Source organism: Dendrobates tinctorius, unplaced genomic scaffold (genome assembly GCF_039654945.1).
Source record: "Dendrobates tinctorius isolate UK_male_01 unplaced genomic scaffold, ASM3965494v1 ptg000047l, whole genome shotgun sequence".
Lineage (NCBI taxonomy): Eukaryota > Metazoa > Chordata > Amphibia > Anura > Dendrobatidae > Dendrobates > Dendrobates tinctorius.
Window position 1 is genome coordinate 10,452,347 of NW_027361715.1, and position 19,063 is coordinate 10,471,409.

The 19,063-nt window shown below is 46.8% G+C and overlaps 1 protein-coding gene across 5 annotated transcripts in view; it reads left to right on the top strand.

Annotated features, from left to right (window-relative positions):
- The window catches only part of CHD9 (chromodomain helicase DNA binding protein 9), a 233,239-nt gene that overhangs the window by 158,239 nt on the left and 55,937 nt on the right, over window positions 1–19,063 (top strand). For all 5 annotated transcript variants that reach the window (XM_073576191.1, XM_073576192.1, XM_073576195.1 and 2 more), the window contains 5 exons: window positions 1,539–1,607; window positions 1,695–1,750; window positions 11,417–11,534; window positions 12,290–12,376; window positions 12,463–12,600. In XM_073576191.1, the coding sequence (XP_073432292.1) occupies window positions 1,539–1,607; window positions 1,695–1,750; window positions 11,417–11,534; window positions 12,290–12,376; window positions 12,463–12,600 (468 nt within the window). The remainder of the gene's footprint in view (window positions 1–1,538; window positions 1,608–1,694; window positions 1,751–11,416; window positions 11,535–12,289; window positions 12,377–12,462; window positions 12,601–19,063) is intronic.

Genomic DNA, 19,063 nt, shown 5'->3' on the forward strand with positions numbered 1-19,063 from the left:
GTGCCCCCATACATTAACGATTCTATGTGCCCCCACACATATGTCCCCTTTGTGCCCCCATACATTAACAGTGTCCCTTTTCTGCCCCATACGTTAATATTGATTATTCATGCTCCCATACATTAAAAATGATTCTTTGTGCCCCCAAACATTACGTATGTTTTGTGCCCCCATACATTATGTCCACTTTGTGCCCCCATACACTATGTATTTTTTGTGCCCCCATACATTATATCTCCTTTGTGCTCCCATATTTTAATGATTCTTTGTGCCCTCTATACGTTAAAAATGCCCCCTTTGTGCCCCCCATACATTAATAATGATTCCTTGATGCCCCTTTTTGTAGCCCAGACTTCTGCAGAATGAATCCGATTCTAGCTGTTATTACTTGCGTGTATGTGTGTAAAATTTGGGACATGTAGGTGTTAAATTAAGGGGTTAATTTGTTGAAAAAAATTGTGTGGGCTCCCGCGGTAATTTCTCCACTTAGCCTCTCTATTCCCATTGCCCTGCAGTGGTGGCTAATGGGTGAATATTGTGTTAAAGCCGGATTAATAATGGAGAGGTGTCAATAAGACACCTATCCATTATTAACCCTAGAATAGTAAAGGGTTAAAAAACACGCAGACATTAATTAAAAATACTTTTCATGAAATAAATACACCAAGTTTTTGACCACATTTATTCACCTGCTAATCCAAAAAAAAAGCCATGGATCAGTAAAAAAAATAAAATAAAAAAACAACAAAATACATACATACATCTCTGCTGTTCAGTCAGGTCCCCCGCTGCAATCCATCACAAGGGGTTAACGAGTTTACAACGGGGACCGGTGCTAATGCGACCAGCCCCGCTGTAAACCACTGCAGAATGAATGACTTCATCTCTGCGCAGCCTCCCCGGCCGACCAGAGATGAACTAATAAGCGTGGGAAAATTTCTGAACTTTTTCCCACGCTAATCAGTTCACCTCAGGCCAGCCGGCGACTCCGCTCAGCCTCAGTGACGTCAGTGGTCACCTTTCGGGACAAGATCTTTTCAAACTACTAAAGATATGAGAAGATGACCAGTGGCACAAATAATGATCTCCTCCACCGACTCAGGAAAACCGTCAGATCTGTTATTGGAAGGTTTAGTTGCTTCTGGATTGTGGAGCTTGCTCTGTCCCCTCTGTTAGTTTTCTGTCTCTGTAGGACCCTTTATTGTGTCCATTTACAATATATCGATTCCCTCATTTTGAGTTAAAATGGGGAGCTGCTAACTGAGGGCCCCGGACAGTTCTCTTATTACGGGGGGGGGGCTGCCGTATCTGTGATGTATGGCTGGATGCCATTTCCATTGCGGTAACACTGACTCTGTATATAAGGTCGTCGGCTGACCATCGGGTCAAAGTTGTCAAAACTAGAACATCCTTTTAAGTTCTGGACCTTCGGTTTTGCTTATTTGTTTCCGGATGACCCTTTTCTGCTGTCCTTCAGGGATATGTGGGATAATGGGGATCAGTTATGACTTGGGTATAACTTTATTTTCTTTCTGTAGGAAAACCCTAGTGAAGAAGATGCTGCTATTGTAGACAAAATCTTATCCTCCAGAATGGTGAAAAAAGAGGTAAGGAACAGCGAGGTCTTCTGACATTTGGGCCTCTTACTTATAAGAACATGAGACACCGTCATGTGCGTTCTTCTCTCGTTTCAGACCACATCCGGGATGTTGGTTGATGTGGAAGAATTTTACGTAAAGTACAAAAACTAGTAAGTAAAAAAAAAATAAAGCTAATGTGTATCTTTATATCTGTACCCGTTCTTGGGTTCAAGGATCACGGTTTGGGTGTCTCTTATAGACAGCGGTATGTGCAGGATCGGAGAGGATGGGGCCTAAAACACAATCCCTATGTCATACCGTGCGGTAAACATAAGGCCAGACTCATCCAACAAGTATACTGCCAATGGGCACTGTCCGCCGCTGTATAGCTATCCAGTGGTTTATGTCACTGGCAGACATCAGAGATCTATCAGGAGGTTTTACCACTGTGTATATCTGACTTACTCAGCAAAGCAGTGTGAATAGACCCTAAGGCTGAGTGCAGACGGACTTTTTGGCCCTGCGGATTTTTCCGCGCAGAATGGAAGAAATCCGCAGGTCAAATGACCTACATTTTTCCTGCGGATTTCTTCCATCTTTCATGCGGTTTTCTTGCGGTTTTTGTGCGGTTTTCCATTGCGGTTTTCCCCCTGCGGATTTGGTGACAGGGGAGATGGAAAACCGCACAAAAGAAGTAACATGCTGCGGATTTTGTACCGCGGGAAAACTGCGCGGAAAAATCTGCAGCGTCTGCACAGCGGTTTTTTTTTCCCATTGATTTTAAGGCTACTGTACATCACAATGCGGATATGCAACGTTTCTGCGCGGTAAAATCCGCTGCGGAACCGCTGCAAATCTGCATCGTGTGCACACAGCCTATTACAGCTGTGCCCTAGTGTTTTGTCAAATGTTTTTTTCCCATTATCTTTATTTTTTATCTGTCTCTCTGAAACAAAAAATGCCAGGGGTACCATCACTGCCAGGCATATCCTCACTGCCAGGGATACCATCGCTGCCAGCGGTACCATAACTTCCAGGGTTAACATTGCTGCCAGGAGTACCATCGCTACCAGGGGTACCATTGCTGTCAGGAGTACCATCTCTGCCAGGGATACCATTGCTGTCAGGAGTACCATCTCTGTCAAAGTTACCATTGCTGTCAGGAGTACCATCTCTGCCAGGGTTACCATTGCTGTCAGGAGTACCATCTCTGCCAGGGTTACCATTGCTATCAGGAGTACCATCTCTGCCAGGGTTACCATTGCTGTCAGGAGTACCATCTCTGCCAGGGTTACCATTGCTGTCAGGAGTACCATCTCTGTCAAAGTTACCATTGCTGTCAGGAGTACCATCTCTGCCAGGGTTACCATTGCTGTCAGGAGTACCATCTCTGCCAGGGTTACCATTGCTATCAGGAGTACCATCTCTGCCAGGGTTACCATTGCTGTCAGGAGCACCATCTCTGCCAGGGTTACCATTGCTGTCAGGAGTACCATCTCTGCCAGGGTTACCATTGCTGACAGGAGTACCATCTCTGCCAGGGGTACCATTGCTGTCAGGAGCACCATCTCTGCCAGGGATACCATTGCTGTCAGGAGCACCATCTCTGCCAGGGATACCATTGCTGTCAGGAGTACCATCTCTGTCAGAGTTACCATTGCTGTCTGGAGTACCATCTCTGCCAGGGTTACCATTGCTGACAGGAGTACCATCTCTGCCAGGGATACCATTGCTGTCAGGAGTACCATCTCTGCCAGGGATACCATTGCTGTCAGGAGTACCATCTCTGCCAGGGATACCATTGCTGTCAGGAGTACCATCTCTGCCAGGGATACCATTGCTGTCAGGAGTACCATCTCTGCCAGGGATACCATTGCTGTCAGGAGTACCATCTCTGCCAGGGATACCATTGCTGTCAGGAGTACCATCTCTGTCAGAGTTACCATTGCTGTCAGGAGTACCATCTCTGCCAGGGTTACCATTGCTGACAGGTGTACCATCTCTGCCAGGGATACCATTGCTGTCAGGAGTACCATCTCTGCCAGGGATACCATTGCTGTCAGGAGTACCATCTCTGCCAGGGATACCATTGCTGTCAGGAGTACCATCTCTGCCAGGGATACCATTGCTGTCAGGAGTACCATCTCTGTCAGAGTTACCATTGCTGTCAGGAGTACCATCTCTGCCAGGGATACCATTGCTGTCAGGAGTACCATCTCTGCCAGGGTTACCATTGCTGTCAGGAGTACCATCTCTGCCAGGGTTACCATTGCTGTCAGGAGTACCATCTCTGCCAGGGATACCATTGCTGTCAGGAGTACCATCTCTTCCAGGGTTACCATTGCTGACAGGAGTACCATCTCTGCCAGGGTTACCATTGCTGTCAGGAGTACCATCTCTGCCAGGGATACCATTGCTGTCAGGAGCACCATCTCTGCCAGGGTTACCATTGCTGTCAGGAGTACCATCTCTGCCAGGGTTACCATTGCTGTCAGGAGTACCATCTCTGCCAGGGATACCATTGCTGTCAGGAGTACCATCTCTGCCAGGGTTACCATTGCTGATAGGAGTACCATCTCTGCCAGGGATACCATTGCTGTCAGGAGTACCATCTCTGCCAGGGTTACCATTGCTGTCAGGAGTACCATCTCTGTCAGGGATACCATTGCTGTCAGGAGTACCATCTCTGCCAGGGATACCATTGCTGTCAGGAGTACCATCTCTGCCAGGGATACCATTGCTGTCAGGAGTACCATCTCTGCCAGGGTTACCATTGCTGTCAGGAGTACCATCTCTGCCAGGGTTACCATTGCTGTCAGGAGTACCATCTCTGCCAGGGATACCATTGCTGTCAGGAGCACCATCTCTGCCAGGGTTACCATTGCTGTCAGGAGTACCATCTCTGCCAGGGTTACCATTGCTGTCAGGAGTACCATCTCTGCCAGGGATACCATTGCTGTCAGGAGTACCATCTCTGCCAGGGATACCATTGCTGTCAGGAGTACCATCTCTGCCAGGGTTACCATTGCTGTCAGGAGTACCATCTCTGCCAGGGTTACCATTGCTGTCAGGAGTACCATCTCTGCCAGGGTTACCATTGCTGACAGGAGTACCATCTCTGCCAGGGATACCATTGCTGTCAGGAGTACCATCTCTGCCAGGGATACCATTGCTGTCAGGAGTACCATCTCTGCCAGGGATACCATTGCTGTCAGGAGTACCATCTCTGCCAGGGATACCATTGCTGTCAGGAGTACCATCTCTGTCAGAGTTACCATTGCTGTCAGGAGTACCATCTCTGCCAGGGATACCATTGCTGTCAGGAGTACCATCTCTGCCAGGGTTACCATTGCTGTCAGGAGTACAATCTCTGCCAGGGTTACCATTGCTGTCAGGAGTACCATCTCTGCCAGGGATACCATTGCTGTCAGGAGTACCATCTCTGCCAGGGTTACCATTGCTGACAGGAGTACCATCTCTGCCAGGGTTACCATTGCTGTCAGGAGTACCATCTCTGCCAGGGATACCATTGCTGTCAGGAGCACCATCTCTGCCAGGGTTACCATTGCTGTCAGGAGTACCATCTCTGCCAGGGTTACCATTGCTGTCAGGAGTACCATCTCTGCCAGGGTTACCATTGCTGACAGGAGTACCATCTCTGCCAGGGATACCATTGCTGTCAGGAGTACCATCTCTGCCAGGGTTACCATTGCTGTCAGGAGTACCATCTCTGTCAGAGTTACCATTGCTGTCAGGAGTACCATCTCTGCCAGGGTTACCATTGCTGTCAGGAGTACCATCTCTGCCAGGGTTACCATTCCTGACAGGAGTACCATCTCTGCCAGGGATACCATTGCTGTCAGGAGTACCATCTCTGCCAGGGATACCATTGCTGTCAGGAGTACCATCTCTGCCAGGGTTACCATTGCTGTCAGGAGTACCATCTCTGCCAGGGTTACCATTGCTGTCAGGAGTACCATCTCTGCCAGGGATACCATTGCTGTCAGGAGTACCATCTCTGCCAGGGATACCATTGCTGTCAGGAGTACCATCTCTGCCAGGGATACCATTGCTGTCAGGAGTACCATCTCTGCCAGGGTTACCATTGCTGTCAGGAGTACCATCTCTGCCAGGGATACCATTGCTGTCAGGAGTACCATCTCTGCCAGGGATACCATTGCTGTCAGGAGTACCATCTCTGCCAGGGTTACCATTGCTGTCAGGAGTATCATCTCTGCCAGGGATACCATTGCTGTCAGGAGTACCATCTCTGCCAGGGTTACCATTGCTGTCAGTAGTACCATCTCTGTCAGAGTTACCATTGCTGTCAGGAGTACCATCTCTGCCAGGGATACCATTGCTGTCAGGAGCACCATCTCTGCCAGGGTTACCATTGCTGTCAGGAGTACCATCTCTGCCAGGGTTACCATTGCTGTCAGGAGTACCATCTCTGCCAGGGTTACCATTGCTGACAGGAGTACCATCTCTGCCAGGGATACCATTGCTGTCAGGAGTACCATCTCTGCCAGGGTTACCATTGCTGTCAGGAGTACCATCTCTGCCAGGGATACCATTGCTGTCAGGAGTACCATCTCTGTCAGAGTTACCATTGCTGTCAGGAGTACCATCTCTGCCAGGGTTACCATTGCTGTCAGGAGTACCATCTCTGCCAGGGTTACCATTCCTGACAGGAGTACCATCTCTGCCAGGGATACCATTGCTGTCAGGAGTACCATCTCTGCCAGGGATACCATTGCTGTCAGGAGTACCATCTCTGCCAGGGTTACCATTGCTGTCAGGAGTACCATCTCTGCCAGGGTTACCATTGCTGTCAGGAGTACCATCTCTGCCAGGGTTACCATTGCTGTCAGGAGTACCATCTCTGCCAGGGTTACCATTGCTGTCAGGAGTACCATCTCTGCCAGGGATACCATTGCTGTCAGGAGTACCATCTCTGCCAGGGATACCATTGCTGTCAGGAGTACCATCTCTGCCAGGGATACCATTGCTGTCAGGAGTACCATCTCTGCCAGGGTTACCATTGCTGTCAGGAGTACCATCTCTGCCAGGGATACCATTGCTGTCAGGAGTACCATCTCTGCCAGGGATACCATTGCTGTCAGGAGTACCATCTCTGCCAGGGTTACCATTGCTGTCAGGAGTACCATCTCTGCCAGGGATACCATTGCTGTCAGGAGTACCATCTCTGCCAGGGTTACCATTGCTGTCAGGAGTACCATCTCTGTCAGAGTTACCATTGCTGTCAGGAGCACCATCTCTGCCAGGGATACCATTGCTGTCAGGAGTACCATCTCTGCCAGGGATACCATTGCTGTCAGGAGTACCATCTCTGCCAGGGTTACCATTGCTGTCAGGAGTACCATCTCTGCCAGGGATACCATTGCTGTCAGGAGTACCATCTCTGCCAGGGTTACCATTGCTGTCAGGAGTACCATCTCTGCCAGGGTTACCATTGCTGTCAGGAGTACCATCTCTGCCAGGGATACCATTGCTGTCAGGAGTACCATCTCTGCCAGGGATACCATTGCTGTCAGGAGTACCATCTCTGCCAGGGATACCATTGCTGTCAGGAGTACCATCTCTGCCAGGGATACCATTGCTGTCAGGAGTACCATCTCTGTCACAGTTACCATTGCTGTCAGGAGTACCATCTCTGCCAGGGATACCATTGCTGTCAGGAGTACCATCTCTGCCAGGGTTACCATTGCTGTCAGGTGTACCATCTCTGCCAGGGATACCATTGCTGTCAGGAGTACCATCTCTGTCAGAGTTACCATTGCTGTCAGGAGTACCATCTCTGCCAGGGATACCATTGCTGTCAGGAGTACCATCTCTGCCAGGGATACCATTGCTGTCAGGAGTACCATCTCTGCCAGGGTTACCATTGCTGTCAGGAGTAATCTCTGCCAGGGATACCATTGCTGTCAGGAGTACCATCTCTGCCAGGGATACCATTGCTGTCAGGAGTACCATCTCTGCCAGGGATACCATTGCTGTCAGGAGTACCATCTCTGCCAGGGATACCATTGCTGTCAGGAGTACCATCTCTGCCAGGGTTACCATTGCTGTCAGGAGTACCATCTCTGCCAGGGATACCATTGCTGTCAGGAGTACCATCTCTGCCAGGGTTACCATTGCTGTCAGGAGTACCATCTCTGTCAGAGTTACCATTGCTGTCAGGTGTACCATCTCTGCCAGGGATACCATTGCTGTCAGGAGTACCATCTCTGCCAGGGATACCATTGCTGTCAGGAGTACCATCTCTGCCAGGGTTACCATTGCTGTCAGGAGTACCATCTCTGCCAGGGTTACCATTGCTGTCAGGAGTACCATCTCTGCCAGGGATACCATTGCTGTCAGGAGTACCATCTCTGCCAGGGTTACCATTGCTGTCAGGAGTACCATCTCTGCCAGGGTTACCATTGCTGTCAGGAGTACCATCTCTGCCAGGGATACCATTGCTGTCAGGAGTACCATCTCTGCCAGGGATACCATTGCTGTCAGGAGTACCATCTCTGCCAGGGATACCATTGCTGTCAGGAGTACCATCTCTGCCAGGGATACCATTGCTGTCAGGAGTACCATCTCTGTCACAGTTACCATTGCTGTCAGGAGTACCATCTCTGCCAGGGATACCATTGCTGTCAGGAGTACCATCTCTGCCAGGGTTACCATTGCTGTCAGGTGTACCATCTCTGCCAGGGATACCATTGCTGTCAGGAGTACCATCTCTGTCAGAGTTACCATTGCTGTCAGGAGTACCATCTCTGCCAGGGATACCATTGCTGTCAGGAGTACCATCTCTGCAAGGGATACCATTGCTGTCAGGAGTACCATCTCTGCCAGGGTTACCATTGCTGTCAGGAGTACCATCTCTGCCAGGGATACCATTGCTGTCAGGAGTACCATCTCTGCCAGGGATACCATTGCTGTCAGGAGTACCATCTCTGCCAGGGATACCATTGCTGTCAGGAGTACCATCTCTGCCAGGGATACCATTGCTGTCAGGAGTACCATCTCTGCCAGGGTTACCATTGCTGTCAGAAGTACCATCTCTGCCAGGGATACCATTGCTGTCAGGAGTACCATCTCTGCCAGGGTTACCATTGCTGTCAGGAGTACCATCTCTGTCAGAGTTACCATTGCTGTCAGGTGTACCATCTCTGCCAGGGATACCATTGCTGTCAGGAGTACCATCTCTGCCAGGGATACCATTGCTGTCAGGAGTACCATCTCTGCCAGGGATACCATTGCTGTCAGGAGTACCATCTCTGCCAGGGTTACCATTGCTGTCAGGAGTACCATCTCTGCCAGGGTTACCATTGCTGTCAGGAGTACCATCTCTGCCAGGGATACCATTGCTGTCAGGAGTACCATCTCTGCCAGGGATACCATTGCTGTCAGGAGTACCATCTCTGCCAGGGATACCATTGCTGTCAGGAGTACCATCTCTGCCAGGGATACCATTGCTGTCAGGAGTACCATCTATGTCACAGTTACCATTGCTGTCAGGAGTACCATCTCTGCCAGGGATACCATTGCTGTCAGGAGTACCATCTCTGCCAGGGATACCATTGCTGTCAGGAGTACCATCTCTGCCAGGGTTACCATTGCTGTCAGGAGTACCATCTCTGTCAGGGATACCATTGCTATCAGGAGTACCATCTCTGCCAGGGATACCATTGCTGTCAGGAGTACCATCTCTGCCAGGGTTACCATTGCTGTCAGGAGTACCATCTCTGTCAGGGATACCATTGCTGTCAGGAGTACCATCTCTGCCAGGGTTACCATTGCTGTCAGGAGTACCATCTCTGCCAGGGTTACCATTGCTGTCAGGAGTACCATCTCTGCCAGGGATACCATTGCTGTCAGGAGTACCATCTCTGCCAGGGTTACCATTGCTGTCAGGAGTACCATCTCTGCCAGGGATACCATTGCTGTCAGGAGTACCATCTCTGCCAGGGATACCATTGCTGTCAGGAGTACCATCTCTGTCAGAGTTACCATTGCTGTCAGGAGTACCATCTCTGCCAGGGATACCATTGCTGTCAGGAGTACCATCTCTGCCAGGGATACCATTGCTGTCAGGAGTACCATCTCTGCCAGGGATACCATTGCTGTCAGGAGTACCATCTCTGTCAGAGTTACCATTGCTGTCAGGAGTACCATCTCTGCCAGGGATACCATTGCTGTCAGGAGTACCATCTCTGCCAGGGTTACCATTGCTGTCAGGAGTACCATCTCTGCCAGGGATACCATTGCTGTCAGGAGTACCATCTCTGTCAGAGTTACCATTGCTGTCAGGAGTACCATCTCTGCCAGGGATACCATTGCTGTCAGGAGTACCATCTCTGCCAGGGATACCATTGCTGTCAGGAGTACCATCTCTGCCAGGGTTACCATTGCTGTCAGGAGTACCATCTCTGCCAGGGATACCATTGCTGTCAGGAGTACCATCTCTGCCAGGGATACCATTGCTGTCAGGAGTACCATCTCTGCCAGGGATACCATTGCTGTCAGGAGTACCATCTCTGCCAGGGTTACCATTGCTGTCAGGAGTACCATCTCTGCCAGGGATACCATTGCTGTCAGGAGTACCATCTCTGCCAGGGTTACCATTGCTGTCAGGAGTACCATCTCTGCCAGGGATACCATTGCTGTCAGGAGTACCATCTCTGCCAGGGATACCATTGCTGTCAGGAGTACCATCTCTGCCAGGGATACCATTGCTGTCAGGAGTACCATCTCTGCCAGGGTTACCATTGCTGTCAGGAGTACCATCTCTGCCAGGGTTACCATTGCTGTCAGGAGTACCATCTCTGCCAGGGATACCATTGCTGTCAGGAGTACCATCTCTGCCAGGGATACCATTGCAGCCAGGGGCACCATCGATGGTATTAATCTCTGAGCAGGGTTCCCAATTCCCGTCATCAGACTTGAATAGTATGGGGACGTATGATTCATCAGCCATAGGCTTGACTATACAGCACTGGGCTTTCTCCTTCACTTCCATAGACCATGTCGCTCTGTAAGGTCCCGACACAGTAACTAGTGGGGTCACAACACCCGTTCTAGTGATTTTGAGGGTCCAAATGCTGGAAACTTTAGCTATCAGACATTTACACCTATCCGAAAAAAATAGTAGATGGAGAAGCCCAGCGGTGTGCTCATAGTGTCAGGGTCGGAGCGCACTCAGTGATTGTGGGCACGCTCTTCTCTGGCTCCGGAGAACAGTATGCGCCCACCACCATACTCACCACTGATCTCGGGCTCCTGCCAGTTTGGCTTAATATAGGAGCCAGAGAAGAGTGTGCCCACAGCCGTACTCAGTGCCCGCCTAGTGAGTGTGCTGCTGTGCTCCTCCAGTGTCAGTGTGCATGCGCAGGAACAGGAGTTTGCGTTTCAGGAGACCTCGGTGGGAGAAAGCCAGTGCTGCCAATCTAGCTGAGGGACAGTGAGACACTGGCGAACCTCTGCACCGAGACATTGGCCACGCTGAGGGGGCATCGGAGAGCCCTCATTTACATATTGAGTAAAAGATCATTTTTCTGTAACACCAAAATGTATTTTACCGGTGTGATTTTTTTTTTATAGGGGCTGAGATATAGATGTCTAAGTAGGAGAATTGGCATTTTGGGTAACCAGATAAGTTAGTCTTCATCCAGAAGGACACTCTCCTAATGTTAGTAGATGTCAGCCCTTGGCCAGGAGGCTCTCGTTAGTATATCGGTTGGGTCTCATCCTTGTCACTGATGGGCCTGCTTCTGCTCATACTGTGCTGTGACGCTGACCCCTGCTTGTTTCCCCACACTCAGCTCCTACCTGCACTGTGAATGGGCCACCGAGCCGCAGCTGCTGAAGGACAAGAGAATCCAGCAGAAGATCAAGCGGTTCAAGATCAGGCAGGCGCAGAGGGCACACTTTTTTGCTGATGTAAGTAATGAAAGGATCTGTAAGCAATGCTCTAATGTTTGTGTTAGTACATACTTCTAATTGTGGAATATCTTATCTTTTCCTCTGCTGCTCCTCTTGGAAATGTATTAATAAATTGACACATGGGTGTAAAGAGGTATTCCCATCACTAAGGTCCTTTCCCAATATGTAGTAGGTGTAACAATAATAGTATTAGCAAATACATTCAATTAGAAATGTAGTATAGTTTTTCTGATTTCGCTTACCCTATGTGCAGGGCATTAGGTATCCATGGTTACGACAACTAATTCACTATTTGAGTGGTCATAACCATGGATACCTAAGATACTGCAATGCCCTGCACATGGGGTAGGCGACACAGCAAATCATAAGAACTATACTACATTTCTATTTGGACACATTTGTTAATATTGATATTATTACACCTACTACATATTGGGATAGGATCTTAGAGATGGGATTACCCCCATATTAATAGCCTCCTCAGAGAGGAAAATGACTTGAAATCTAGCGCCACCCATTGGCTGTAACAATCCTAGAAGTCCCTTTAATGAGCCTTGCCACTTAGGATAAAAAGCCAGACCAGACACACTATTTCCAGATGCATGTTTCTGGTTGTGTTCCCCTCAGCAGGGCAAAGCAGGGGGTGTGATTTGGTTGGATGACGACATCTAAGGGGGACATTTTTCTTAGTGGAGAGCACAAAGCCACATGACACTGTTGGCACTGATCAACTCTTTTCCATTGATTTGTAGATGGAAGAAGAAATGTTCAATCCAGATTATGTGGAAGTGGATCGTGTGCTAGAAGTCTCCTTCTGTGAAGATAATGACACCGGGGAGGTAAATCTGTGTCTGGAACTGAACCCAGCCTTTCTACATTAGAAGACCTAACTCTTGATCTAATGCTGTGTTTTTCGCCTTTTCAGCCTGTCATTTATTACTTAGTAAAGTGGTGCTCACTGCCCTATGAAGACAGCACATGGGAACTGAAGGAAGACGTAGATCTAGCAAAAATAGAGGAGTTTGAGCATCTGCAAGCGCTTAGACCTGATACCAGGAGGGCGGTAAGTTCTCTACAAGCCAGATTGTCACTTTTAGCCTGTGTTCATTTATTATAGCTGCGTTACATGTTTTTCCTGAAAGTGGTTTAAAAAGTCATCATCATCAAGGAGATGCTGATTGTGTGTCACAACGGAGGCTGGGTGTCACGTGTGTTAGACGCTGCAGACCATCGCTCTGCATCTGCAGAAGGTCTCAGCAGTTTGCTTTGCAGACTTCTGCCTGGTCCAATGGCAACCTTCCCCGGCTCTAGTTGACACACCTGGCAAGGGTGTTTATAACTCCCAGCTTGCTGCTGGGAGTTGCCGATGACATTTCCATTTCCCTGTTGCGGCTTGGCGCTATAGCAATGAGCTATCTTCCTCTTTGTTGTTTGGAGGAAGTCTGTGTTTCTCCTTTAGTCTACTCAAGCTAAGTGTTCCTCTTGTTTGTGTAACCTTTCTGTCCTTTGCTGCAGTGGGGATTGACTAGTGGTCATCCTGTCCTTCCCTATGAATAGCCTACTGCTATGGTCCGGCAAGGATTAGGTATCCTGCTCGGCGATAGGTGCAGAACCTATATATGGACGTTAGGGCAGACAGGGTGATATTAGATCCGTCTAGGGGTCACCACTCCCCCCCGTTCCATAGTGTTGGGTTCTCTTCCCGTTATCTCTTCATGTTACACTTAGTCTTTCCTACATCGTGTGTAACACTGGGGGGACATGGCCTGGCATGCATGCGGTGAAGACGTGTGTCTGGAGTGTTCCCCTGCACTCATCCTGTAAGACACATCTTGAGGCACCATTTTGGGGAGAAAAGACTCCTACCCGGTGCCTGGCGGTTCCTGGAGGCTGCAGCTGCAGTGGTGAAGATCACCCAAAACAGAAAGATCAGCAGGGAGGATGGAGTGGCACCATCAGACATCCAAGATGGAGCCTGCGCGCCCTGTGCCCGTAGGAAGATAGATGTAGGAGGAGAGGCAGCGGCCAGACTGGAGCAATACCCAAAGAAACGGAGGTCAGTGACTGGCACACAGGGGAACACCACAATGTCCCCAAAAGGATCTACATTTGCTGCATTAGTTCATGAGGAAGAGGAGGATGTCTGCCATGGCGCAACATCAGACTCCCAGGTGCACTATAGTGTATAGCTGATTTTGGAGCATGCGCAAAGCCCCCCTGGTGTAAAATCCTTTGGGAACCCCCATCTTTAGTTGATGTTTTGTTATCAAACATAATCCCACACTGGCCATGCTAACAGGCCAGGTAGGTTATAGTCTGGAGGCCATTCCGATAATTCGGTACGTTGCACAAAAATGGAGTCAGTCTTATAGTGCAAAAAAGTATTCCCTTTAAATGACGGGAGGCTTGCAGGTGTCCATTGGTTCATCTCTCACTCTGGATGTGCCATTGTTGTAGTGGATGTTCCTCCTCCTTACGCTAAGAAAATCGTGATGAAACGGGCAGACTGGACAGATATCCCTTTAATAATTATGGCAGACTTTAATTCATTTAGAGACCAATATCCTGCAGAAGAGAAGTCTCAGTCCCCCCTTGGCCCCTTATTAAGGAAGCGGGCCTGGTTGATATCTGGAGAGAGATGTGTCCTAACTCAAAGGTCTCCTCCTGTGCCTCATCGAAACCTCGGTCCCTCTGAAGAATTGCTTTGGTGCTGTGTAATCCTTCTATGATCCTGGGGATCGTTACTATAGAGTATTCTCCTAGGTCGTTGTTAGATCACTCTCGGCTACAGGTGGATCCGGTGAGGTCTAGGTTCTCTCGGATGGAGGCTTAATCCATTTTGGTTACAATTATTGACCACAACAATGTCAGGGGGCAACTGTCAGATTTTTTTTTCCATAATTTGGGCTCTGCACACATAAGGTGTTACGGGATGCAATGAAGGCCTTCTTGAGGGGCGTGTTAATAAGAGAAATAAAGTCTGTTAAGGATAACTCACACAAGAGGGGGGTAAACCTGGAAAAGGAATCCCAAAAACAGCTTTGGTCATTCCTACTAGAACAGGCCGATAATAAGCAGATGTTATTAAAACAGTAATTCTATGAGGATTGAGAGACCACGGGTCGGGTACTAAGCGAGAAAGCTTTTATATATCAATTGAAGGATGTAGAGGACAATATGGCCGCCAGGACCCCGGATATAATAATGGTCTGTAATAGCTTCTATTCTAATCTATATTACCGAAAGGTCAGTTACTTGCAAGATGATTTGGCGGACTGTTGAGAAAATTGCTAATGATAAGGCCCCCCGGATCAGATGACCTTCCCATAGAAATCTCTGAACATTTTGAGGAAGAAATATTACTGAACTACCTGGAAATGATTCATAATGCCTTTTTATCAGGGGTGTTACCAAAGTCGTTATATGAGGCGGTTCTGCCCAAGGAGGGAAAAGATAGAGAACTCCCTGTTTCGTTAGAGACCTGTCTCACTGCTGACAACGGATGTTAAGGTATTGGCTAAATTTCTGGCCTCCTGACTAAGTAAGGTTATTGAATCAGTAATTCATCCAAACCAATGTTAATGACCATAAATCTATGTAGGCTTTTTTAAAATTTGCAAGTGGATCCTAGTCGGAAGGACGTCTTATCCTTAGATGCCACCAGTGGAGTCGGAGTAGGAGCCCATTTTGGTGCAGTCTGAGTTGAAATCGGAGTCGGTGTCATGGACATTGAGGAGTTAGTCGGAGGTTTGGCTTATCGACTCCATAGCCCTGGTGTGAGGGAGTCGAAGTCGGTTTCATGGAAATTGAGGAGTCAGAGTTGGAGTCGGAGGTTTGGCTTACCAACTCAACAGCCGTGGATGCCACCAAAGTATTCAATATTGTCGACTGAGGTTATATTTGGGCTGTGTTAAAGAAAATTTGGTTTGGTCCTATCTTTTTAAAATGGGTTATGCTGATGTTTAAAGCACCAACTGCGAAAATAAGAGCAAATGGAGATATTTCTGGAAACCTTTACAGGGGAACGAGACAGGGCTGCAACCTGTCGCCCTCACTTTTCCCTATAGCAATTGAACCGTTAGCGTGTATTATTAGACAACATACTGGGATAGAGGGTTATAAATATGGGAATCAGGTAGAATAGATTGCTCTATATGCAGATGAGCTCTTACTATTTGTCAATAATCTAAACATTTTGCTTCCAATTATAATTGACTCTGTAGAGAGCTTTGGGGCCTTCTCGGGATGTACCGTAAATTGGTGAAATCCTGCGGTGCTTCCTTTGGACAATAGACATCTCAGGAATAAGCAATTGTTTCATGGTCCCAGTAGTCTCCAAATTCATATATCTCGGCATATATATTACAAGAGAGACAAAAGATGACATCCCTCTAAACCTGAGTCTATTGGTAATCGGGAACAGAAATAAAGTTGAAACATGTGGGAAATTGCCCCTAGCCTTGGGAAGGACGAATTTATGAAAATGTGCCTTATGCCTGCATTCTTTACGTACTGCTTAATTCTGCCGTCTGGATTCCCAAATATTGGTTCAGGAAGATCATAACATTTTTAGGGACTTGGTTTGGAAAAGGGTATACCCAGGAAAAAGATGCAGAAAGCTGTAGGTGCCCAAAAAATAACTGGGGCCTGGCCTTGTCATATACTTGGGGTTATTTTGTAGCCTCTCAATTTCAACATTTTACAGGATGGGGTTTGGAGGGGTGCAGGGGCAGGCGCGCCAGTGCTGACATTTCTTGGGGGGAGGTAATTTAGTAAAACTATTAGAGGCAGGCAGGCTGAGGTCCAAGCCCCTATGCTTCCCGACTTGAAATCTTGTCTATAAAATCTGGTGGGCAAGTAAGAAATGTTTGGAAATGGGAGAATATTTCGAGTACACCCCTATCTGGAGTAACCCCTGCTTGAGGGAATTGCAACTTTTGGAAAGTTTTGGGGAATGCAAAAGAAGATGACTGAGATACTTACATCAATTATATAAGGAGGGTTATTTTTGCACATTTGAGCATTGAATTCAGACTTTTAATTTGTATATCTCTGACATCTTCCAATATCTACAGTTACAGCACGCCATTAGAGCTCAAGAGTCCATCTCCGATCTGTCCATCTTTGTGAATGGAGTGTTGGACTTATATTCTTGATGTATACCTCCTTATTATAAAAATCCTGGTATACCCCCCTACAGCTTGTCCTTGCTGCTGTGCGTTCCAGTCTTGGCATTGATGGAGATAGAGCACCATAGACTTATGATGGCTTCAACCAGTTCCTCCTGGCCACAGTCTTGTGGCCAGAGAAGAATACGGGTGTGAGTTCTTCATAGTTGTGATCAGTAGGGTTCCAGCAATGGAACGCTAAGCTAACAATTAACAACTTTTCTTTTTACTTTGTCCTCTTTTTTTTCTTAGTCCCTCTAGGGGACTTAAAACTGTATTCATCTCATCTGTTGGCCGGATTATATGTATAAACATTGATCTAACAATAAAACTTTTCTTCTGCTTTTTTTTTACTCCCAGGCAGGAGGTTATAACTTTTTAAACTGATAAATCGCCTTTAGGGCTCATGCAGACGACCGTAGTTTCTGTCCGAGTGCGAACCGTCAAAACATCGGATAGCACTCAGGCTAAATTTATTCTATTGGTACATGTTTCATTTAATTTCCTCAGAAAGGCTGGTATGAGGAAAAAAATGCAGCATGCACAATTTGCCTCCGATAATCAGATGACACTCGCCCATTCGTTTCGGTGGAAAACATCGGACCACACTCGGATGACATCAAATAAAGTAGCACTCTGTAGCGCTATAGCATGCAAACATGAAATGTGAATTGCATTATGCTCTAGAAAATAGGAAAATATAAGAATACTTACTGCATAAATTTGCCAATTCATGTGTACCCAGCAGCCATGATAAGGCGATTCGCGTTGTTGGGAACCTGTCTAATGTGAATTCTCTTTTAGACTGAAGTCTACATTCATATGGGAAGAAACACGAAATAAGGAGAAACAGCGAAATTTACATTATAATAAGATAATGCTATAAATAAAAATAGTATATCGCCGGAGAATGATGGACTGTTTAAAGGACAGTCGTGTTACAAACACCAAATTTACACAAAGAAAAACGACCAAAAAGTCCCAGAAGGATAATATATTTTATTATGTCATTATAGAAAATAGTTAAAAACCATTACATAAAATTAGATAATACATATACTGAGCAAAAAAGGGGGTTACGCTACCCAGGTATAAAGCATAGAAATGTACAAAAAAATGAGTAAACAATGAGTAAACAATTGGTGATTAAGCAAAATAGATAGTGATATATATAATAAATAATAAACAATATACAGTGCGCAAACACCAAAAAAATTAAAAACCATAAACACAAATGTAAGCCACTACCACAGTGAAAAGCTATAAATATCAAAATATCAAAATAGTGCGTCTGTGTGATAAGGCTAAAAAAAGACACTATATGTGTCACCGTGAATTAGGTGTCAAACTGACCAGGAAAGAAAAATTGTAGCAAAAATAAAAATAAGTAAAAAACATATATACAACCTCTCCTGGTCTCCTGGGGAAGCAACCCGGTCCCGGGACCGGGTTGCTTCCCCAGGAGACCAGGAGAGGTTGTATATATGTTTTTTACTTATTTTTATTTTTGCTACAATTTTTCTTTCCTGGTCAGTTTGACACCTAATTCACGGTGACACATATAGTGTCTTTTTTTAGCCTTATCACACAGACGCACTATTTTGATATTTTGATATTTATAGCTTTTCACTGTGGTAGTGGCTTACATTTGTGTTTATGGTTTTTAATTTTTTTGGTGTTTGCGCACTGTATATTGTTTATTATTTATTATATATATCACTATCTATTTTGCTTAATCACCAATTGTTTACTCATTGTTTACTCATTTTTTTGTACATTTCTATGCTTTATACCTGGGTAGCGTAACCCCCTTTTTTGCTCAGTATATGTATTATCTAATTTTATGTAATGGTTTTTAACTATTTTCTATAATGACATAATAAAATATATTATCCTTCTGGGACTTTTTGGTCGTTTTTCTTTGTGTAAATTTGGTATTCATATGGGAAGGTAGGGTCCTGCTGTAATTAAAAATGCCTGAGGCTGAGTGGCAGAGTGCTCAGACTGAATGCAGAAGATAGAGAAGCATTTTTTTTTTAGTAAAGGCCCCTTCTCACTAAGCGATCTCGGTAGCGAGATCGCTGCTGAGTCACAACTTTTGTGACGTAACAGCGATCTCACCAGCGAGATTGCTGTGTGTGACAGCGATCAGCGAGCGGCCCCCCTGCCGGTATCGCTGATCGCTGGAAGAAACCTCTGGACATTTCTTTGGTCGCTGGTCTCCCGCTGGCCAGCACGCATCGCTGTGTGTGACAGCGGGAGACCAGCGATCAGGTGTAAAAAAATAATAAAAAAAAATAAAAAATATAGTTATTCTCACCTTCCGATGTCCCGTTCAGCCATCCTGCCTCTCTCCAC